Source organism: Astatotilapia calliptera, chromosome 1 (assembly GCF_900246225.1).
Source record: "Astatotilapia calliptera chromosome 1, fAstCal1.2, whole genome shotgun sequence".
Classification (NCBI taxonomy): Eukaryota; Metazoa; Chordata; class Actinopteri; order Cichliformes; family Cichlidae; genus Astatotilapia; species Astatotilapia calliptera.
In genome coordinates, this window is record NC_039302.1 from 12,682,422 (window position 1) to 12,707,866 (window position 25,445).

Consider the following 25,445-nt stretch of genomic DNA (forward strand, 5'->3'; position numbering starts at 1 on the left):
TTACTCAGATAACCCCACTTTCTGTTTTGGTTCAAAACCCCTTCACGGGTGTAAGACTGCTTGAGACGCAGACGTGAAACTGAATCAGTAGCCTGTAATCAATCAGTGTGGCAGACTTCAGTGACAGGAGAAGAGAAAGACGATGAATGGGTAAAGTTGGAACGCTACGGGTACCTATGCATCTTCACTGCCTTGCTCCTAACAAAGCAAACACATATAAAGTTGTGCTTTTCGTGTTTTCATTGCACACAATGCGAAAAATGTACAGTATAGACTATACTAGGTAAGTGAACCTCTGCGATTAAATAAAATAAAGGCAAGCAAAATGTGGTTAATTATAAACGCTTAAGTCTGCTATTCTTGGAAAATATAGCCTGGTTTGGTTCATCATAAATCCCTGCAGGAAACCCCTGGTGGAGGTTGTTGCTGCTAAAGGAGGTTCTACCAAGTTTTAAATTCAAGAGATACTTATACTATATTGAAATATTTCTATGCTATACTGCTTTTACTCCACTACATTTTGAGTCCAATCATTATGTTTTTTACTCCATACTAAGCTTTACTTGCTTATTATTTTACAAAGTAATTGCATTGTTACAGTTTAAGCTAGTGAGCAACATATAAGTAATTAAACTACCAACAGCTGCAACAATAAAGAGATATATGCATCAACAAATCAATAATAATAATACAACAATATCAAGTCATGATTCTGAAAAGCATCAATTCAAATGTGCAAATTTAATTTAGATTCAGGTTCTTTAAATATATTTGAATATATAATCTCTAAAGTAGTAAACTACTTACTACTAGAATTTTAACTAATTAAATAATAAGTTAAAATATTTTTTTCCACACATTTCTATCACATGATCACCTTTGTGTAGTTTAAGCAATACTTGTGCAGCTTTACTTTTCACATAATAAATCTGCGTATGATACAGGGCTGCATATGAGCTTGACAATTATATTTTGCACACCATTTACTTTGCACCCTTATTAAACATTTCTTTGTGTCTCCTCCTGAAATCAAACCAGGGATCATTTGCTCTTTAAGTGAATTTGTAAACCACTGCACTCAGATAAACCTACAAGTTTCAAAACCTTTTTTTTTTTTTAAGATGTGGCCTTTACTGCAGGCCTGCTAAAGTTTAAACAAAAAAAAGGTTCATACCCATTTTGGATCCCTTCTTAAGCAGCGACGCCACCAGCGCCGGGTTCTGGCAGCCAGTCGCTCTCTCCGAAACTCTGGAACTGTTGTCAGCTCTCTCCAGCACCGCTCCATTTTCCACCAGGCAATGCACCTGAACAGTCATTGAACAATATTAACATATTTATATTTAAATTAATTACTTCAGCGATGAAATGCTGATTTTTAAATAGTCTCATTGATTATGAGCAGTAAGCCTCACTAAATTAGCAGACGGGCGCTCTGCTGCTGACTTTGGAAAACTGTTGATTATCAAAGTCTTTGATTACTCTCCTGCTCATCAGCGGAACAAATCAAAGCCAAAATGCTTGGATTGAAGGCTGGCTGCATGAACTGTTGTGGAAATCTGAGGTCTTGTGCAGAGCGCCGCATGAAGATTGTTATGGTTATTATAGTAATTGCAACATTTATCTACAATTTATTGCAATTATGTGTTGCGTGTTGCTAATCATCTTTTAATTGCATGTTTTGCAGAATATTGTCAATAACCATTAAACCCACTGTATCTGCATCCCCGTTAAGGGCAGCTAGGTCAAGCGGAGTCCGCCCCTGTCTGTCTGGATGGTTCAGGTCAGCTCCTGCCTCCATCAGAACCTGCACTGCACCTTTCTGGCCCTTCATGCAGGCCCAGCTAAGTGCAGTCAGCCCCTCCTGATCAGCAGAGGACAGAGAAGCACCTGGGACCACAAACAATAAAAGTATTGCTCTCCAGTTCATATATATATACACTTCAAACAACCTTGGATCTCACTGTAAAAGGTGCTTACTCTCACCCTTTGACAGCAGGAGTTCAACCGTGCTTGCGTGGCCCTCAGAGGCGGCCAGTATCAGCGCAGAGCGTCCCTGCTTATCAGTGGCGTCGATGTCTGCACCTTGCTTCAGTAGCAGCTCGGCAACCTGGGAAAGTGAGAATAAATAATTTTAAAAATTGAAAAAACAGAAGACAGAACTGGTAAGGAGAAGAACCTCCTCACCTGTGTGTGTCCATGTTTGGTAGCACTAAGCAGAGGGACCATTCCTCTGCGGTTTGCTTCCTCGAGCCCTGCCCCCCGCTCCAGGAGGAAGGCGCACATCTCGAGCCTCCCTCTCCCTGCTGCTGCACTGAGCACTGACAGAGGGTCGGCATAGAGATGAGGAGGCGAAGAGAAGAATATGTAATTGACACATTTAGGAGAGAAGTAGAAGCCGAAGTGAGAAACAGAAAGGAGACAAAAAAAGAGGCCTGTTATTTCCATAATCTGTATGATTCTAACACTTTTCTGCTTTTAAATGTAGATATCTGAGAAACACACTTTCTGTTACACAACGCAATAAAAAAAAGCAAGCAGCATACAGTTATTTCTAATGATGACACACCAAACAATCTGCACCCCACCCTAATCAGCCAGTGTTATTCTGACAAACTGTGGGCACTGACCATTTTTTCCTCCCCAGTATGCGAGTCCCTCAGCTAATTGAGCTGCTGGGGACAGAGGCACGGTATTGATGCTGTACTGGTATATTCTCCAAGTACCCTTGATAAATGACATTCTGTTTAATGTGTCCACATGCTTCAGTGGACAAATCTATTATATAACACTGTGTTTAAGGAGGAGTTATTGCCATATGAGTCAAAGAAAAAAACAACAAACCCCCTCGCTGTGCAGCTGCCTGTGTTTAAGACGAATTTGTGGAGCTGCACAATGGAGCAGCGGGATCAGTGGAACTGCTGTTTTCAATACAAACTAAAGTGAACAGGTGAAAATATTCTTCTTAAAGGGGACCTATTAAGATTTGCTTTATTTTCTGCACTGTTACAATGGTGGATGCTCGTGTTAAACATGGCAAAGATTTTAAATTATGGGCTGAAAGCTCAGGATTCAGTTTTTGCCTATCTAGGCTATTTATGATTTCACTGGGGGAGCAGGGATATCCCTAATATGATCCTCTCAGGCACACAGCTTTATTTGGATCCATCCATTTTCTTGTGTGGGGCTTGAAGCCTATCTTGCAGTTTTGGCGGTCGGTCACAGTGCTAGCACAGAGAGACTGACAACAACACACTCACTCATCCATATCTATGGCTAATTCAGAACCACCGATTAGTTCATTAAGCATATTTTGGGCTGTGGGAGGAAGCTGGAGGAGACTAGATCTACCGGAGGTTTCTTACTGTTAAAAGGGAGTTTATCCTTCCCATGGTCGCTAAAGTACTCGCTCATGATTGTTGGGGTTTTGTCACACGCCAAGGCCAGTTCTAACCCACAGCCTTCCTGCTGCGAAGTGGCAGTGCTGACCACTGCACCCACGTGCCACATCAAAGACACTAAACACTAGACACTAAAATGTTAAAGTTTGAAAGTAGAATAGGGGGTCCCCTTTAAAAAGAAGATTTAAAAAATGTGATATGCATCACTCACTCCCCAAACAAGTGGAAATCCTTGGTTCAGTAATTAGACTTTAACATGTACCTCGAATGACCACTTTGCCTTTGCTAATGGACTCTAATCTGATCATCCCAACACTAAACATAAAACAAAGCAAGAGCAGTGCCCACACAAAGGTGGATGTTCACAAGGGTACTTTGTGCTTCCTTTTTTTGCTGCTTCGGTCCTGCAGGGGACTGTGTAATAGAATTATAGCATAATGGTGCTGTAGGCACAGAAACAGGCCGTGTGTCTGACATGCTTTCAGGAAATGGACTTAACAGAATTCTGCAAGCTGCACTATCACATCCATGACAGAGGTAAACGTATTACAATTGAATAGCAGCTGCTTTTAGATTTTACGAATGCGACTGGACATAAGATAATCAGACGATAAATGTGATGCTCCATTTATGCCAAAAAACAAATATGATTTACAATCAAATCTGCTTTTTGATATCAACCAGAGCATCTTAAAAAAAATAAATCGTACTACTAAAAGCAGCTAATGGATATTGTTACGATGAGCTCCTGCAGCCCCCCTGACATACAGGTAAGTTTATTGTGTGTCCCCTGCACAGAGCTAAAATGTGCATGAAATGCAACCCCGAAGCCCTTGAGCATGACTCTAGGACCACAGTGACTGACAGAAAGAGGTGAGAAAGCTAAATTTATCTGAGTGGTAGCAGAAATGCACCCGTTTCTCCCCAGAGTGAGTCGTGAGCGTCCATCTGCACCGCCAGCTGTTCATCTTTCAAGTCCAGCAAGCTTTTCACCACCTGCAGGAAAACACAATTTACAGTCTTCTATTGCTGGCTTGCTGCACACAAAACAGAGCAAAGCACCCACAGACCTTGAACAGAAAATAACAAACCACATCTAATGAATCCTCTGCATCAGCCAAGGACAAGCACCACGTTCCACATAGAGACGAATTTCAGCAATTTTAAAAATGTTTCTGTCAGCGGGACCTTGATCTGATACATACCTGTGTGTGCCCCACGCCGGCTGCCGCTGTAGCTGCCTGCTGTGCTGCCTGTGTTTTTCCAGTCACAGTCTCACCGCTGTGGTGCTGCTGTGGGTCAGTGGGAATCTCCTCTCCCCAATCCTGGCCCAGCAGGATGTTGATGATTTCTACATGGCCCTTCAGCCCGGCGTGGACCAGCGCGCACTGGCCGCTCTTATCAGCATGGCTCACCTGGCGCAGAGGGATACGCAGAAGGACTTAGAACACTGACCCTGGCTAGTGCCTGTAATACGCTGGCCTAGATCAGCCCAATATACTGTGTGTCATCCTTCTCCTAGAATAGATCCCGGAGCTGTGGTGAATGTAAAACTGGAGCGGTTCCGGACATCAGTGATGTAGAGATACTGAGAGGCAGAGTGTTCTGTCACAGATTAAAATCTGATCTATTCACGGTAATTATGCCCGTTACGCCCTCCCAGCCCATAGTTGTCTGTCTTCATCTTGGCACAGAAGTGACACTGACCTTGCTCCCTTTCTTGCAGAGCAGGCTGACGATGTCGGCGTGACCCGCGGCGGCAGCCAGACACAGGGGCGTCATGCCGCTGTCGGTGGTACCATCTGCAGGAGCGCCCATTTCGAGCAGCAGAGCGACCATCTCTACATGACCCAGGTGGGCATGCACAGCCAGGATGGGAGCATGTCCTATCACCTCCGTACACCAGGTCACGCTAGCGCCACCGAGCATTAACAGACGACTCACCTACAAAATGAAAAGAAGTTCCGAGTTATCAGTTTGTATGAAAATATATATATGAAGAGAACATTTAAATATAGAGCACTGCAGTGTGTCACCTTGATATTAGGTGTATATAGGTTTCGCAGGGAGGCCAGTGCAGCAGACAAACTGTCGGTGCTGCAGTTTACCCACATGGCCTGCAGAACGCTGGAGGACACACCTGTCTTCTTACTCAGACCCTGTAAGTGTGACAGAGGCGCAGGCAGAGAGATGCCGAGAGTTAAAAACATTTTTCTGATGGAGAATTCGAATCGCTCCTCGGGATAACGCAGCAGAGTGTAGCTCACACACATAAGACAGTTCAATATTCACTGTTGATGTTTATGTTTATGAGTAGTGCTAATATGCGTGGGTGACAGTAGGAACCTGGGTTCACTCTTACTCATGTGTTTCCATGCAGCTAAACACGGTAAAGTATGGGACCTTGTTTATGTGAAGCTTTTGGATTCCTCAGCTACGCTCATAAACCTACTTAACAAGTTATATACAGAGTATCACATTTCCTATTACCTTGAATATGTGAGCCTTGAGGATGTGGTGCCCCATTTCCATAGTCTGCTGCCTGTTGAGCTTTCCCTCCTGTCTGGAGAACATGAATGCCAGGAGAGCGTGGCCGCTCCTGTGCGATTTACAAATAAGAAACAGGATACATTACCAAAAGTTCTAATCAAATAAATCTACGGTGCCGTGAGAAAGCATTTGCCGCTTCCTGATTTGTTATTTTTTGCATATTTATCTGACTTACATGTTTCAGATCATCAAACAAATTTTATTATAGGCAAAAATAACCCAAGGAAATACAAAATGCAATTTTTTAATGATTTTAAATTCAGCACTGTTCCAGCTTTTCTCCATTTGTGGATAATGGCTCTCACTGTGGTTCACTGGAGTCCCAAAGTCTTAGAACGACTTTGTAAACCGTTTCCAGACTGATAAGACATCAGGGATTTTGTTTCTCAGCTGTTTTGTGAGATTGTGACATGAACGTGTTGCTGTTTGAGATCTTTTAGCCTGCTTCGCTTTGTCATACAGGTTCTATTTAAGTGATTTCTTGATTCAGCAGGTCTTCCAGTAATCAGGCCTGGGTGTGGCTAATAAAATGTAATTTCGTTTTCTACAAAATGTGGGTAATTACAGTTAATCCATGATTTAACAACAGGGAAAATTACTTTTTCACATATGGTCAGGTAGGTTTGGATCAAATCCTAATTTAAAAACTGCATTTTGTATTTACTCAGGTTGTCTAATAATAACATTTGTTTAATGAGCTGAATTTTTTAAATCTTAAACTGATTTGTTATACATGAATCTTAAGAGTCCTCTGCTGCGCGACCATTTTAGTCTCACCTGGGGTCACAGAGAAAGTCGCTGCTTTCTCCATCAGCTCGCCAAACCAACCACTCTCTGAAGGAGGGATGACACAGCATCCGTGTGCCGTCTCTGCGTCTCACCTACGAACACAAGTGATAGTTACATTTCTTAAATGATTCCCTTAGCGTCCAACCAGATCTTCTTAGATGTCACTGGATTTTATTCACACATTATTCAAACCAGACAAAAGTTTGACTCATTACGGACGCCGTCACGCCACCATATCAACAATCTTACCATGAACCCAGCCAGGCTGTCTAATCTCTGCTGGAAGTCCTTCCACTCCAGCTCCCCCTTGACACTGCCTGCGTTCAGTGCTCTGAACATTTGCTCATCAGCCAGTGGGTGCAGAGACGCCAGTGCCACATTTAGCACCGGAAGCACCCGCTCAAAGAGCTCTTTATCCGGAAAGCTCACACGACACATCAGCAGGTACACCTAACAGACAGCACATGCTGTTAATCATTTGCAGTGGATTTTCTTTACTTTACATTAAAATAATGAAACAATAAACAATTTAAAAATATACAACAACACTGTTTGGCAAAATGTAGCTGGCAGGTAGCGCTTTGATGTGCCTTTGATGTTTGTGTGGTGGGTTTATGGTAAATATTAATCACATTATCAGGACCAACGTAAACATCTTCTGTAAAGCTAGTCTGCATGACAGCTTCTATCATTTTGCAGTACTGGATTCGATGCCATCTTGCACCTATTAATAAGCCGGTCGGAGGATTGCACGCATCATCATGATGGTAAAAACACATGTAAGTGTGAGTCAAAGGTAAAATAAGCTAAAAGTACAGTGTATTTCAAGAGCTTATGATTATTATTATTATTGTTATTAGATTCATCGGGCACTCCAGTTGTTTCTGTGTATAACTGTTGCCATCCACAACCTTGGCCTACACATCCTTACCTCACATTTATGCTTCCTTTTTGTGGCATCATCCAATCTTTGTGTAATTGCATTTCTAAGTCATCCATTGCCTGACTTTACACCAATGATTATGTAACAATAAAATGTCATTTTTACCAAGAGCTATTTTTGGCACTTTTTATGAAGTTTCAGCCTTCTGTCACGTTTATTGATTTGAGCAGCGTGCGGGTACCGTTTCCTCTTCCTCCTGAAACACATCCCTGAATGTTGTTGCCCGTGTACCTTAATTGTGTGTAGATTTTATGAAGAGTGATTATTACTTCAGCCTGGAGCGAGATGCCATTTCACGACAGACAGCTCAACAGGATGACTGATAACTGTTAAGTGCTAGACTGTGAACTCGCCCAAATGTGGAGGAGGAGAACATTTCCAACAATGCACTTCAGGTAAAATATGTCTTTTTAACTCTGGAAGATTAAAAAATTGCAAATTACCTCTTTATTGAACTGATAACTCAGTGACACGCACATTATTCCACATCTGTGGTTCACAACCTTTTCTGTCATGCATAATTTAACAAACTACACCAGCTGGAGTGACGGATGCTGGCTGATTTTACAGTGTCAGACTTTTTAGAGCCCTTTAAAGGGGAGAACATTTTCTAAAGATCCCAAATACATCCTGACGCGGATTTAGCAAAGCGGACTGACCACAGACTGTATATTGAAGATTGCTGTAGATGCAATGACAGCAAACATTGGTTAGTGAAGTGTAGCTGTGAAGGCTTGAGATGAGCTTTTCTCCATCACCACCTTTACAGTTGAAATCAGACTATACAATGCGTGTTATTAGCCAATGAGCAGAGTCATTAGTTCATTAGCTAATGACTTGCCATTTACAAGTCGTTAGGGAAAGAGGTGGACTCTGGTTCACCTTCATTTCTGACCATAATTTACATGATGAACTTCACGATGACTTGATGCTAGAGACTGAGCCCTCTATTATCAAGAAAGTGCAGCGGCTACTTTAGAGTCTGTTGGGGCTGTAGGCAGACATTCACAGGAGACACCGTCAACCAGTGAACATCACTGTTATCTTATTTATGACACCAACAGTTAAAAATAATAATAATAATAATGAAATGTAAGAGGTCTTATTGTACCAATGGTAATTATGTGTCTTGGCTGTTCTATGCCCTCCAGATCCAAAGACCTACTCTACTAAAGTTAGACCTAAGCAGGATCAACAGGAGTCAGCAGATCCAGGTGTGCCCTAAGTGGTCAGGCCTCCACCAGTGTCAGGGAAAATTCTGCACTTTGCCGCTGCTGTAGTTTAAAGTTTGTCAGGTCCTTAGGGGCCCCCTCCCAACTGGCATGGGACGCCCAAGCAGTTGCCTGCCTTGCCTGTTGTTCCATCAGTGCCCCTGGAAAAGTGTTTGCTATGGTCACTAATAGGCACAGGTGCCAAACTGGCCCTGGGGCTAAATTATTAAAGACTGAAAAATCACCGAGCTCTCGTGTTATTGTTGGTACTGCAGAAATTTTGTCTGTCATTGCTTCAGGTATGTTATGCTAGCAGTCTGACGCACACAGATAAATATCTAAATGACTGGGTATCTCATCTAAAATATGAACGCAGGTCACTGGGTTTCAAATAACTGACTGCTATGGGTGCGTGAATTAAGTCTGAGATGGTCAAAACATCATCTGATTTGTTGCTCTTAATTCCCAATTTCAGCTTCAGCGATTTGGAGGCTAGTAAAAAGTAAAGTAATATTACAGCACAGTAAATGTTGTCAGAAAAAATGCTGAACATCTGTTCAAGGTGGAGGTTTTTAATTCTTGCATACTGGATACGCTAATATAGACTTCATTTGTTTTGGATGGGTGGAATACATCAAATGTAATTTTTGGTTTTTTGAGCATCCTAGACAGATGATACATGAGAAAATGATCTCTGATCTGATATCCTTTTAATTTTGTTATTAATTCGAAGTACCGAAATAGTACCACTAAAATCTAAATGATACCCATCCCAAGTCCCAGAGCAAAGGAACCAAGGATTGTTTGTCGACAGATTTTTATACAAATGGAAGCCTTTTTGACAAAAGGGTCGGCCCCTACAGACCATTAAGAAGTATGCAGCTCTAAGACACTTTCACTCTACAGGACTTGCTGAGATATTTCTCCCTGCAGGCAGCTAGCTGGCTAGGTTTCCAGCAACAAGAAATGCTTTTTGCACCCTGAGAGAAGCGAGTGATTTCACAACAGACTGGCAAGACGGCCACCATCAAATTAGAGTTTCTATTAGTCTAAAGATAATGTGGAAGAGAGTATTCACCACAAACCCTACCCCTGTGTATACACAGATAAGCTGTAAAGCAGAACTTTTAGAACAGCTAATGTTTATTTCCTATTTGATTTACAGGGAGATTTATCCATTACTTTAGGCTAATGTGAACTACTTCGGTGCACGCTTTTATTTATGCTTGTCCAGTGCTTTGCTGTTCTGCACTCTCAGATTAGTAGAGCTTCCAGGTACCTTTCAGTAAGACGTTTCAAATGAGCATTTTTACAAATCAATGCTCTACATGTCTGACCTCTGACAGGGAGACAGGCACGACCAGGTAGTTTCCTCCCTTCAGTGCCAGATCGCCTTTGTGGAACAGATCCAGGGTCAGCTGAAGATAGAGGATGGAGCCGTGGCTCCGTGTTGACAGATGGCTGCTGAATTTGCTCAGGAGCAGAGGATCAGGGGCGGAACCTGTTGGCGTGGTGACATTAGCGGCAATCTGGGTGCTGCTGCTGACCCGGTGATGGATGTAGTCACTCAGGTCGGCTCCCAGATCGCTGCTGTCTGGCAGGATGTCCAGCGAAATACCAGAGAATGGAAGGAGGGTGGTGATATCCTGCAGGAGAAGAAACAGTTAAATTACTGCTGATACCACACAAAGGCACAATTCAACAGTTAAAGAGCTGCAGTCTGAGGTGTATTAGCAAAGGACACATTTAAAGCACCAAAATCAGGACCCATTCCTCAGATGCTGTTGCCTCTGACTCACGCAGAGCCATGGGATACAGTACAGTAAATACTGTGACAATGACTCAAGCTCCAACATTGCTCACAGGCATCTCTCAGATTCGCATTTCATCTCCTTGCTTGCCATCCTCAGCTGCTCAACACCGGCCAAAACCAGCTATGACTGATCAAAAAAAAAGAAAAGAAAAAAAAATCCATGTTATTGCAGCTCAGTTCCTCATTAACCATCACTGACATTTTGGTTCAACGACAAGCAGCGGACATGTGATCGCGGACAGTGCTTCGCTTAACCCCTTCACAACACTTCACTGCGAAATATTCAGGTCGTCATACAAGAGCGAGCTCTTCCTGTGAAATGGTTGAAGTGGTAAAAAAGAGAGGAGAATCACGATCCACGTAGGAATCGTGGACACCGCAGGAGCGGAATTAACAGCGGTACTGCTCATCCTTAACTTTTGATATTTAATGCTCACTGACTTTTAGTGAATCATGAAGAAAATAACCCCGAATGTGTTTTGTGTATTCCCAAACACTAATCCAATTATGCAACCGACTGGCTGGCTGTCAAGCTCCAGACTCCCAGCAGACTCCCAGTAGTATTACCATCCATTCAAGGCATAATCCTCGCAACATTTGGAGGCTTGGCTTTGGCATTGGACAGATGCGTCCGCTGTTTGGTGGGATTACCAACCGGATTGAGAAAATACATCAGACGGGAGAGACCGACCGTGCCAAACGTCACACTGTCTATACTAAACGCAGTGAAAGCACAACATCAAACTACACAGTGTGTACAGGGAGCAAACACAAAAGAAGCAGGATTTGGTAATACCTCTATCATTTGCGTAGTGTGAGCCAAGGTGAAATCTAAAAAGTTAGTTCACCCAGAAAATAACTCACAGTGCCAGATATATAAATAGTTGCATAGGTCAGGAGATTTCTGCCTAGTTAAAGTTAAAGAGTTCTCGCCTGATCAGTAACAAGTAAAACACACAAAACATCGTGCTACAAACGAGACACATGGAACTGTATTTGAAGTGTTAGAAAATAAGTTTTCAATTATTCAAAAGCAACATCTGTTTTTCAGAAACAGCAGCTGTGATACTTCACAGTAAGATTTAGCAATTATACAGTATCTGGTAAATGTCTATAAATATACTTTCATCCATGTTATCAGAAGTCCTCACGGAGTGATCAAGAAGGATGAAGCCTTTTTTCAGCTAAAGCTCGATGAATAGTGAGGTACACCCATTTAAATATTAATTAAACTGGTTCCAGTGGTATCACCATAGATTGCATATTTTTAAAAAATGAATGTAGCCTCCAGGTTTGAAAAGTGAAGCCAAAGCAGATGTTCCTCACGCTGCATTATTTCTAATGGTCCACTTGTATAGTAAACTATGGGAAAATTATGGTACTTGCCACTTTATTTATGATCTCAGAGTCTTATTAGAAACAGGATTAATTGTGAAAATTGCAGTCTCTCTTGACCCTTTTATCCAAAGACACACACATATTATTCCACAAACTAGAGGCAATAAAAATAGAATAAGAAAATTGACATATATATATAATATATATGTATACATATAGATATAGATATATTGCCTATTCATCTCAGCCAACTGTGATACTCTTAAAAAACTATTTTTATATGCATGATATCATCCTAATCACTGAGCGGGTGGGGCCAAGGAGAGAAACACAGATGTCTGATAGCCAGGCCCTGCCAAACTTTCTTGGCTTGTGGTCATTTAATACTGCCAGAGTATTGTTTTGAAGTAAGTCGTGAGTCACTAAACATTTAAGACCTCTGAGAATATTCTTGTTTAAAAAAGAATTTCCCACTTTTTCCCCACTATTTGTCCTTCAAGCTTGTGTCCTCTACCACAGGCGTGGGAGCTTCAGGGTTCTGCGTAGTACCTTTGTTGTTCCTAGGACTGCGTTCTTTTGGATAGAGATCTTGGCTGTCGTTCCTGGGATCTCTAGAGCCTCTTGCACAGTTTAGGGGTCACTGTCCCGAGCGCTGGGACCACTGTTGCCTTCACCCTCCAAACTTCTCGAGCTCCTCTCTCAGCCCTCGGTTCTTCTCAAGCTACTCATCTTGCTTCTTCCTGATGTTGCTTTCACTCGGTATAGCTGCATCAATCACTACAACCGTCTTCCTTTGCTTGTCCATGGCTACTATATCCGGTTGGTTAACCATCACCAGTTTGTCCGTCTTTATCTGGAAGTCTCACAGGGTCTTAGCTGGGTCATTCTCGACCACTCTAGGACGCGCAACCCATTTTTACTTTCCAGGCCATACTCACCACAGATGTTCCTGTATACTACGCCGGCGACTTGGTTATGGCATTCCATGTATACCCTGCCTGCTAGCATCTTGTACCCTGTTGTTATGTGCTGGATTGTCTCAGGGGCATCTTTGCACACCTGGGGTTTTGCCTGGTGTGGTAGACCCCAGCCTGATGACCTGCTCTACCTCCTGAGCTACAGCTACCCCAACTGAGATAAGTTGGAAAATGTGTGACATGTGCTGTGTTTCAGACATAAATATTCTCACTCACCACGAGGCCTGTCCTGACTGTGACCACCAACTTAAGCCAGTGGGGGAATTTGGGGATTATTTTGGTGATGAAGGTGGCTATGGTGTCCCCGTAGTCTGGCTTATGAAATTCAGCCTCATTTAGACTGTCAACCAAAATGATGTAGTCTTCTTCAGGTAGCCTCCGTTCTGATTACACACATAAAAAAGAGAGTAAATAATGAAACAGTGTCTATATCACTAACTTTGCAAAGGCCACAACATACAAACTCTAAAAAAGATTTATGCTGCGTATGAAGAAGACTGGTGCATCCTGGTTTTGTAGCACAGGATATGCTGAGAAAATTACCACCTGCCTATACTGATTATTTTGTACTGAAAGGAGTTCAGAGGCCATTGTTGTTTATTAGCTTGAAACAGGACATATCCATCATATTTTGCATCACCTAAGCTGTCAAAAAAAAAAAAAAGATCTGCAAGGCTTTTAGGTCTAGTACAATCACATTCACACAAGTGCTCTCCATTTTTTTCCAACCTGGTTTATAGAGATGGAGCAGATAAAAAAGAAAACAAGAAAAACACTTCTCTACTCAGACTGCATGGAGGGCCCGGCCATAATAACACATCCATCTGTCTGATTGATTGTATTACGAGAAAGCCTAACCCTAACATTCAAAGCCTTCTTCTAAGTATTTTGTGACCTTGGAATCACAAATTACAAAGACAAAATAACATCCTCCTACTTTCCTATGCAAATGACCAAGAATCTGTTACACACTCTACAGTGTTTCAAATCGTTGACCTTAACTAGGAAAAATCCTCAATGAGCCCATCATGGAGTCATTAACAGCCCACCCTGAAACGGAAGCTATTTTAATCTTTAAAATGTCTTTTAATGTTTAAATCCCATTTATCTTAGAGTGTGTGCGTATGTGTGTAATTACCCTTGCGCAGGCTGGCTATGGGCTCTAGGACACCCTTTCGGAAGGCAGCAATGGGGTCTTGAACGCAGGAACGTAAGCTCAGTGTGTTTTGTAGGTGAGGCTCTTGTATTAGCAGCTCCCTGTATGGAGCGAGCTGTGGCGCTCTGGCCAGCAGGGCGGCGACACTGTGCACAAACTCCGGCACCAGGCACGTGTATGTGTTGTCGGCCTGACAGAAATGGTAGGCGACCACCTGGAAGGAGGGAGAAGCAGGTGAAAAGTGACAAATGCTGCAATCTGTATCTGTTTATCTCACAACAACAATATCTGCAGTTGAAGTAGAAGTGCACAGAGCCAAAACATGAGATGGAACCGTAGATGAAAGCTGGTTCTTGTTTTAATAAAAAAATAAGTACTGTAAAAAAAAAAAAAAAGTCTTCAGCCACCCCTCATTTCTTTCTTATATCTTGCTAAATGAAAAATAGGTGCACTGATTTATTGAAACGTGCAGACATGGAAATACAGCTATCAGGGAAACTGGAGTATTCCCTGATAGCGTGAAAGTCAATATTTGGCATGACCACCTTTATTCTTGAATACACCATTTTTGTCACTTCTGAGGCATCTTGTCAGTTTCTGTACACTATCTGTGTAATATGCATTAGTTGTGGGTTACTGGTTATGCACTGTATTCAAAATTGACTGAATGAGAAACAGAGAGCAGAAGTGGTTATTTTTTGCAAGAGCATATTTCCCCCATACAGATAAATAGAACAAGAGAGAGAAGACATAGAAACAGCAATTTAACCCGGTCACCATGTCCTCACACCCTGCATGCTGTTATTGGCTGGGGGCTATACACCTGTGGCTCATAGGCTCCTCAGCCCAGAAACATCCAATGCACAGAAAACGTTGAAGAAAAGACGAACACGCCAGCAGGGATTCATTTTGTATCTGTACTTAAAAATATATTTATATATAACTGTAACCTACATTATTATTATCGTATAGTTCACACTTGTTCGCTTTGCTTATGTATGAAAACAAAGACATGTATGTTAATTTATCATGTTATTCTGTTGCTCTTCATTAAATCATTGTATGTAGTGAAATGGCAAAAACAGCTGTTCATAAACAAACAAATAAATAATAAAAACACATTTTATTGCTCTTCTTCTTTGCAAGCTACATTTTCACTGTATGAGACCGAGTAATCAATTACAGGCACTATTAGTGTCACTGCTTGATGAACACTTATGTGCATGACAACATCCCCAGTGCCACTGCACTAAAAATACTTTCGTAAAATGTGTTTACAAAGACCAACGTACACACAATGTCATCTGCTACACATTATTTAAATAATTTATAAAAATTGTAAATGTTATAAAAAAAAATCGTCAAAGCTATATAGATGTTGATAATCCTGGTACTCTAGGCAGTTTATATAGCAAGTTTCATCCAGATCGATATAGTAAGATACTTACTGTATAGTAAGATTATTACTTATGCATTTATTTATTCATTTCTTGCATTTTGGTTAATTGCAATCATAAAAAGTTAATTCCTATGCAGAAAACAATAATCTTAAATATTGTGAAACTAAAGAAATAAAACTAAATGTGACGAATACGAGCCATGATCTGAAATTAAAACAAGTGTCTTTTCTTTGTGATTTCAGAACAAATGTATGTACAGCTAAAAATGCATCAAACACTATAAGCACACAATAGAATTAAATATAAACACACATAAATGTATTCAGAAATCCTAAAGGTGGCTGAGTTATGAAATAGTTTCTCTAAAACACACTAAATACTGTAAAAAAAAAAAAAAAAAAGAAGTATTAATTTTATCACTAATAATAAAGGTGACTTAAAAAATCAGCAGCTATGTGGTAACTGTTTTGCTGAAGCATAAACATGTGCAATCTTGTTAAGGTGCCAGTCTAGGCTATGAGTGGTTCACATATAATGCTACCAATGATTTTACTTTTGAGCAAACATCTTCACCATCACAAGTAGTCTGACTAGTTCCCATGGAAACTCTTATTGAGGCCAAGTTAGTAAATTTAGAAGCTTCCATGTCATCTATGTGATGCAGTCAGCAGCATGTTCTGCGCGTGTTCAAAAAAACAGAGAGGAACAGTCTGACATTAAAATTTTGTGTCACAAATGTGCAGCTCTTTAACAAAAAAGAGGAACAATGCTGCTTCTGCGTTTATCGCTTCGATCTTTTTTATGAAGGGCTGTTTTACAGTCATGGCTCTCCGTAGGACTGTTTGAGATGTTGCATTATATTACCATACTTACAAATCTAGTGACAACAAAACAACAACAACAAGAAAGAACTGGGCTACCAAAAGCACCATGACAAAATAATATATATCTAAAGGCATTCCTGAGATGTAAATGTAATTTTCTCCTGCAGGTGAGTCACAGCAGTCTGCTCAGCAACAGGATAAATAGCTATAAATGAGTGTGTTCTTCAGCTATATGTGTATGCAATCTCCTATCATTGTCAGGAGTGAACATCAGTCCTGAACATCAGAATGTTTTGTTTGGTGGATAACATTTGGGTTGAAATTCATTTTATGACTATTTAAATGTACGTTTTTTTGGCTTTTTGCCTTTACTGGATAGAGACAGTGAGATTAGGGGAACTAGGGGAGTAAAACGGTGCACATTTAAACTGGGTAAACTATAGGTCCCTCCAACATTAAAATTAGGTTTAAGTTAATAAGCCAGTAGTTTTCGTGGTTCAAGTGTCAATGTGAACCTGTATTCTTGCAGGTAGACGAAAAGACTGATACAAGTCTCAAACCTGTTTGCTGAATATGACACATTTGAGCTCATTTTGCTGAATTAATTTATACACACACACACACACACACACACACACACACACACACACACACACACACACACACACACACACACACACACACACACACACACACACACACACCCACATATATGTGGTTTTTTTAACACATAAAAATCACAATTATGCGATGAATAACCAGTCTTATTCAGCGCTGTGGGGAGGCGGGAGCTTGTTCAAGCTGTCACAGTCGCACTACAACACCCAGGACTGGTTGGCGGTCTGCCATAGGGCTGTACAGTATAGCACATGAACCTGGTAAAGAAACGAACTGTGACGTGTACATTTTCATGTGGATCAAAGGTACCAGAGAGAGATGGTGGCAGTTTTTGGGACTATGCATTTCCCCCTTTTTCCCCACTCTTTTATGCTTCAGCGACTTTATGGTTTGACAGTGGCATCGATCTTGTCATCCGACTCCCCCAGAGAGCAAAAATGCACACTCCTGGAGTGTGGAGCTATTGTTTTCAGGTTAGAATATGAACTATGAGGGAACATTTGTAACTGAGGATCTTCACACGTACAGAAGTACTAGAAGTGCATTCGTGTGTGTGTTTTGAGTTACCCTGGCAGCCAGGGATCTGACAGCCTCCTTCCTCGGCGGTGTGCTATCGCTTGTGCCTGAAACGTTGCCCTGGTTGGGATGGGAATCAGTCGGCTGCTTGGAGGCTGCTTTTCCCTGCCTATCCCCACCTGCACACCATGTAGAGCAACAACAACAACAACAAACTCTCAGGTGTAAGCAAAGAAATGTCACGAGCCTATAAAGAAACACAGTTAAACTGCTGCAATTCATTAGCGCATAAGATAGACGGGAAACTTTGGCACTGAGCAAAGCCTGCATTTCTCTGAGCTCATGCTAACTAACGCTGTCTTAAAGCTAAATTAAAATGACAACATACAATGCAGATATGGATAAATAATGCAACGGTGCTGAAAAATGAATGCTACACTGCTTTTTTTTTTTTTTTTTTTACACTGCTGTTTTCTCAGCCTGTAATTTTAACAATGCTTCTTATTGTACAACAGAAAAAGCCTGAGATCAGTCAAAAGGTGCATATATGGACATTTTTATATCGCACAGAATAACACAGTTTATTCAAAAACAATGTGCATGTCACAGTGTGTAACGCGGATTTATGTGCAAAATCTTTTTCTTTTTTCCTCTCCTCAGATAAAAGAGCCGTGCCACTCATGAAAGGAGGAAAACAACAACCTCACTCCCCTTACACAACTGCAATCAGCAGAGAAACCTCAGGGGAGAACTTGAAAGAAGAGTGTTTGACCTAGTTACCAACTCCTCAAAAAGTGATGTTTCCTTAAATTTCATACATATACATATATATATATAATTTAAAAAAAAAAGCACTTTTACTACACTGTACTGGATACTCTATGAATTATGCCAGTCCTTGCAGATGCATGCAAAAACAAATTACAGTGCTCTGAATTTTTTTTAAAAAAAAGGAAAGCTCTTACACTTAGGGGAGGAGCCGGGGCTGTGAGGGATGCTGGGACCTCCCAGTGATGTACGCATGCCGTGACAGCTGAGCGTCACTAGCCTCCAGATGACGGCGGTCTTGCCAGATCCTGCGTTACCCACAATGACAGCACCGCGTCCCTCACAGCTGCGTGTTTTTCTAAGGACCTCCTCCAGACGTGTGAAGAGCCAATCCCGGCCAACGAAAGGTGTTTCCGTGGTGATGCCGGGAACTTCAAATAGAAGCGGTTTTAGCATGATGTCAGCTTGTTTGAATGGTACCAATCGCCCTGGATAGAGAGAAAACAATCGAGATAAGTATGTAAGAACTCATCACCCCATGTACAGTACTGTGCAAAAGTCTTGAGCCACAACTCATTTCTTTATGTTTTAGTGAGAAAATAGGAAATATATACACTGATTTATTTAAATGTGAAAACATAGAAATAATAGAATTTATTTGGGAAAACAAGAGTTAAAGGGAGCATTTTGGGAAGGTAGAGGCTTTCCTTGGAGAAGGGGGCTTTGGTATTGTAGCCAAATGTCGTGATACCATGACCAACCGAGCTGTGGCTATTAAGGTCAACAAGAGCGACCCTGATATTCTGCAACAGGCAAAACTGGAAATTTTCATCCTGGAGCAGCTGAGAAGGTTGGATCCAGACGCTGCCAACATTGTTAAATGGAACGGCTTTTTCCACGACGGGGAGTGGGTTTGCTTAAAGTTCGAACTCCTTGATCAATGCCTGTGGGACTATATAGGGGACCGGAAAAACCAGGGTCTCCCCATAAGCGAAGTCAGGCCAATTTTAGGTCATCTCACAAATGCTCTGTCCCACCTGGGTTCTGTGGGAATAGTGCGTGCTGACCTCAAACCTGGAAACATCATGGTTGTAAATCGCTATGAGTCTCCAGTCAAAGTCAGACTTATAGACTTTGGCCTCGCATGTCCTGCGTCTGCAGTGATGCCTGGTGACCGTGTGGGGACGGTTGGTTATAGTGCACCTGAAGTTATGCTTGGCCTTCCTTACAATGAAGCAAGTGACATGTGGTCTCTGGGGCTGGTAGCTGTGGAGCTTGGTACAGGCGTGCCACTCTACCCTGGAAATGAAGACTATGATGTTTTGAAATTCATCATAGAGACTCAGGGTCAGCCACCAGATCATGTTCTAGACTCTGGCGTGTACAGTGAAGACTATTTCATTGAAGACAACGACAACCAACAGCGCTGGACATTTAAGACTGACCAACAATTTCAGTACGAGACAGGATATGAGTCCCTGGAGACAAGATACATAAAACTGACGCGTCTCGATGACCTCGAACAAGTAATGATGTTTAGAAGAGGACCTGAAAATGGCCAACGTTTGTTTGTAAGCTTAATTAAACAGATATTGGCCTCGGATGCAAACCAGCGCATAACACTGTCGGAGGTTCTCCGGCATCCCTTTTTCAACCCTAAGAGTTCCCCTTGCATTGGCATGAGTGCTGAAATATCACAAAACCCTGTGGTCTTTCAGCACCCTTCACACTTGAAATGCAAGAGATCAGAGAAAATCAACTGCAGTTTTCAAAACTCGGTTGAATTTTCTCAGCAAGTATTCGTCCGCACGTCAGCCAGCCCATCCTTTGGCTCAGATGAGCTTGAAATAGTTGAAGGGAGCATTTTGGGAAACCACTACAAGGTAGAGGCTTTCTTCGGAGAAGGGGGCTTTGGTATTGTAGCCAAATGTCGTGATACCAAAACCAACCAAGCTGTGGCTATTAAGGTGAACAAGAACCGCACTGATATTCTGCAACAGGCAAAAAAGGAAATTTTCATCCTGGAGCAGCTGCGAAGGTTGGATCCAGATGCTGCCAACATTGTTCAATGGAATGGCTTTTTCCTTGACAGAGAGCGGGTTTGCCTGAAATTTGAACTCCTAGATCAATGCCTGTGGGACTACATACGGGACCCGGATAACCGGCGTCTCCCCATAAGCGAAGTCAGGCCAATTTTAGGTCAACTCACAAATGCTCTGTCCCACCTGGGTTCTGTGGGAATAGTGCACGCTGACCTCAAACCTGGAAACATCATGGTTGTAAATCGCTATGAGTCTCCCATCAAAGTCAGACTTATAGACTTTGGCCTCGCATGTCCTGCATCTGCAGTGATGCCTGGTGACCGTGTGGGGACAGTTGGTTATAGTGCACCTGAGGTTATGGTTGGCCTTCCTTATAACGAAGCATGTGACATGTGGTCTCTGTAGCTAGTGGCTGTTGAGCTTGTTACAGGGGTGCCACTCTACCCTGGAAAAAAATATTATGATGTTTTCAAATTCATCATAGAGACTCAGGGTCAGCCACCAGATCATGTTCTCGATCCTGGCGTGTACACTGAAGACTATTTCACAAAAGACAACTACAACTACAACCAACAGCGCTGGACATTTAAGACCGCTCAACAATTTAAATACGAGACAGGATATGAATCTTTGGAGACAAGATACATGAAACTTAAACGTCTGGATGACCTCGAACAAATAATGATGTTTAGACGAGGACCAGAAGATGGCCAACGCTTATTTGTCAGCCTAATTAAAGAGATGTTGGCCTTGGATGCACACCAGCGGATAACACCCTCTCAGGTTCTACGGCATCCCTTTTTCAACCCTGGCCTCTCCAACAGGTTCCCAAGTATCAACATTGAAAAACCATACAGAGTCAATCTCTAGCATGGCATCTTCCACCCTGGACAAAAGTGATAAAAACACAAACTGGGGTTGGAAAAGGATATTAACAGCAAATTACACTGGAAATATTAATTAAGCTGCTCCAATAAATATCACTTTGGCTTTTTTTATTTTTTTTTATTTTCACTAGTAGTTAGAAATCCAAAGTTGCACATTGATGATGATTTCACATCACTAAGCAGGTTATCAAATGTGGACAGAATGTTAGCAGAATCTTATAATTCTCATAAGATTCTGTTTTTGTGTCATTCAATACAATGTGTTTATGTCTGACATACTGATATGAATCATAGTATCTTATGGAATTCCAAAAATGGCTGCCAGGACAGCTGCCACCACACTGATGTGACACACTACAAATCAACTCTTTGATGCTCTGTGCTGAGTCTGCACAATAACCTGCACTTAAACATTCATTTAATATCACGTACACATATACACATACTGTCCCTCAAGAAGACACTGAGAAAAAATAAAGAATAACATTGAGACTGTAACTTTGCCATAAGTCATAGGTGTCAAACTCTGGCCCGCGGGCCAAATTTGGCCCACAGCCTAATTACATTTGGCCCGCGAAGCCATACCAAATTACTATTAGAGCTGGCCTACTGGTATTATACAGCTAATATATATATTGTTTAGTATTTAAGCTTTGCTTGTTCCATATTCAGTTTTCCAGCAAAACTTATTTGAGTCCATAAGAAAAGAGTCATTCTTATATCTGGAGGAAGATTTTTTTTTTTTCAATAAATATTATTGTTAGCCCGCGACTTTGTTCCAGTTTTGAATTTTGGCCCACTGTGTATTTGAGTTTGACACCCCTGGTCTATAGTCTATAGAAGCACCTTGTTAATCTGGCTAGCATTACTTGATGACTCCACTCTCCTCCTTCTCTAAATATGGCCACTTCTGGATTCAAAAGCTGGGGCTACAAAATGCCGCAAACCAGTGGTATGCAGTAGCAGTCTATAGTGGCTACATGCTGCATGCAGTTGTACTTGCTCAAAAAATACCTTTGGAGTCATCACTTGTGCGTCCAGATGTGTTGTGTTTGCGAACAGAGCCTCTGTGCCCAGTAGCCCTTTGACTGTCCAGATAACCCAAATCCTCTAGTCGAGTGGAGCTTGTTGCTGTAAGGAGAGAATGGGAGGCGGTTGAATTCAGCGAGAGAAAGAGAGATCCAGTAAAGATGCACAGCAGAAACTCCAGTCAATTACTGTATCCATGGAGACAGGAAATATAAACAATTTTTGCTGTTAATGATACGTGCTCAGTGACCTTGAGGAGAAAAGAGAGAAGCGAAGAAAACAGCTCTTCTCACATCCTGTAATATCAAGCTGACATGAGTCTGAAATGACCAAATGTTTCATAGTGTCTCACGCGTCAGGACACCAAATTTGCGATAATCAGTAGAAACACGTCGCCGGCTGTAATGCAAAAATGTATCAGCTGTCAATAACAGGATTACACGCATTCCTCTAATGACCAAATAAGCCACATAAAAGCCAACATGACACATACAATTGAGAACGTGTTGTACTGAAGGGCAAATAACAAAACAGATAGAGTTCTTTACTCCTACATTTGCCTATCCATCCACCTACTCACACCACTGAGTTTACAGGTCAGCAAGGCATCTGCAGTTTCTGAGAAATGTAGTCTTTAGTCCACTGTGAAACACAAGAAAGTATGCACTTTGCAGTTCCTTAAATGTGATTTTCCACATAAACAGTGTATTTGTGATACATCTCTATGGATTATTAACAGAGAAACAATAGAAATAGAAGACCTAGCACACTGTAATGCAATCTGACACAACAGTCCATTAATAAATAGTACCTCGTGTTGTCAGTGAAGCAGTTCTGTTCGAGAGCTGCCAAATGAACCCGACTGTAAGACACAAAGTTCATTAAGCAGCTTGGCGGTTTCTGATGGATTTAAGGAAAGAATAATTGTTAACATCCCTACACATTTCAGTCCAGCAAGCAGACAACCCGTCGACACACAAGCAACTATAACTGAACTGGACCCAAAAGAGATAGAGATATATATATATATATATATATATATATATATATATATATATATATATATATATGTGTATATATATATATATATGTGTATATATATATATATATATGTGTATATATATACATATATATATGTGTATATATATATATATGTGTATATATATATATATGTGTATATATATATATATATGTGTATATATATATATATATATGTGTATATATATATATATATATGTGTATATATATATATATATGTGTATATATATATATATATATGTGTATATATATATATATATATGTGTATATATATATATATATATGTGTATATATATATATATATATGTGTATATATATATATATATATATATATATATATATATATGTGTATATATATATATATATATATATATATATATATATATATATATATATATATATATATATATATATATATATATATATATATATATATATATATATATATATATATATATATATATATATATATATATATATATATATATGGCGAAGCTTGAAACCTGGATCCCCCGTAGCCGGTTACCAAGATTACGTGAAGTACCCTCAGAAGGTCTGCTAGATGATGTTAATGCAGCACTACGGGCAATACCTACAACCACGATTACCGACACTAACAAGCTGATCTACAATACGGCAGCAGTGATCAGTGAGATGCTTGGCTACAAGTTGAACAGCGAAAAGGGGCAGTACCCTCCATGGAGAAGGAGGCTAGAGGGCAAGATCAAAGTAGCACGGAGGGAGGTTAGCCAACTAACGGAGTTGCAGAAAGGTGCGACAAATAAGATGCCTAAGAAATACAGCAAGCTGTCCATACCTGAGGCTTTGGAAACTGCCAAGCAAAGACTCACAGCCTTGGCCAGCCGCTTGAGGAGGTACACCAGAGAGATAGAAGGCAGGAGAATAAACCAGCTGTTCTCCACAGAACCAGCAAAGGTGTACTCTCAGTGGCAAGGGAACAATTAAGAGAACAGCACCACCAAGGCTGGAGACGGAGCAATACTGGAAGGGCATATGGGAGAAGGATGCAACCCATAACGGCAATGCTCAGTGGCTAGAGGATCTGAGGGCAGACCACAGCGACCTCCCTGAACAGGGTCCAGTAACCATCACAGTGTCAGATATCCAAGAAAGGGTCTCCAGTATGAAGAGTTGGACAGCACCAGGGCCCGACATGGTTCACGCCTACTGGCTGAAGAAGCTGACTGCACTCCACGAGCGTCTGGCAGCACAAATGAACCAGCTGCTAGTTAACGAGAGACACCCGGAATGGCTAACTGAAGGCCAGACGGTCCTGATCCCCAAGGACCCCAAGAAGGGACCGGTCCCCTCCAACTACCGACCAATAACCTGCCTCAGTACTACATGGAAGCTCTTGTCAGGCATCATATCGGCTAAGATGAACAGGCACATGGGTCAATACATGAGCGGGACACAGAAAGGAATTGGCAAGAATACCAGAGGCGCAAAACACCAGCTACTGGTAGACAGAACAATCAGCCGAGACTGCAAGACCAGACTGACCAACCTGTGCACTGCCTGGATTGATTACAAGAAGGCCTATGACTCAATGCCCCACAGCTGGATACTGGAATGCCTAGAATTGTACAAGATCAATGGGACCCTAAGAGCCTTCATCAGGAACTCAATGGGGATGTGGCGTACAACACTAGAGGCCAACTCCAAGCCCATAGCACAAGTTACCATCAAGTGCGGGATCTACCAAGGAGATGCTCTGTCCCCACTGCTGTTCTGCATAGGCCTGAACCCCCTCAGTGAGATCATTAACAAGACTGGCTACGGATACCGACTACGGAACGGAGCAGTTGTCAGCCACCTCCTGTACATGGATGACATCAAGCTGTATGCCAAGAGTGAACGAGACATCGATTCACTGATCCACACTACCAGGATATACAGCAATGACATTGGAATGTCGTTCGGACTGGAGAAGTGTAGCCGGATGGTAACAAAGAGAGGGAAGGTAGTCAGAACTGAGGGGACTGAACTACCAGAAGGCAACATTGCAGACATAGAGGACAGTTACAAGTACTTGGGGATCCCGCAGGCGAATGGGAACCATGAAGAGGCCGCTAGAAAAGCTGCAACCACCAAGTACCTGCAGAGGGTCAGGCAAGTCCTGAGGAG

General features: G+C 41.6%; 1 protein-coding gene across 1 annotated transcript in view; it reads right to left on the bottom strand.

Moving 5' to 3' along the window:
• Positions 1–25,445, bottom strand: part of LOC113020750 (protein TANC1-like) — a 50,288-nt gene that overhangs the window by 4,971 nt on the left and 19,872 nt on the right. Inside the window, exons 8-24 of the mRNA XM_026164967.1 lie at positions 22,245–22,361; positions 18,499–18,789; positions 17,585–17,712; positions 14,158–14,389; positions 13,236–13,402; positions 10,229–10,537; positions 6,987–7,187; positions 6,726–6,829; positions 5,889–5,997; positions 5,435–5,557; positions 5,106–5,342; positions 4,604–4,813; positions 4,313–4,394; positions 2,185–2,318; positions 1,984–2,107; positions 1,712–1,887; positions 1,175–1,304 (exon numbers count right to left, since the gene is read on the bottom strand). Coding sequence (XP_026020752.1) covers positions 1,175–1,304; positions 1,712–1,887; positions 1,984–2,107; positions 2,185–2,318; positions 4,313–4,394; positions 4,604–4,813; positions 5,106–5,342; positions 5,435–5,557; positions 5,889–5,997; positions 6,726–6,829; positions 6,987–7,187; positions 10,229–10,537; positions 13,236–13,402; positions 14,158–14,389; positions 17,585–17,712; positions 18,499–18,789; positions 22,245–22,361 — 2,874 coding nt within the window. The remainder of the gene's footprint in view (positions 1–1,174; positions 1,305–1,711; positions 1,888–1,983; positions 2,108–2,184; positions 2,319–4,312; positions 4,395–4,603; positions 4,814–5,105; positions 5,343–5,434; positions 5,558–5,888; positions 5,998–6,725; positions 6,830–6,986; positions 7,188–10,228; positions 10,538–13,235; positions 13,403–14,157; positions 14,390–17,584; positions 17,713–18,498; positions 18,790–22,244; positions 22,362–25,445) is intronic.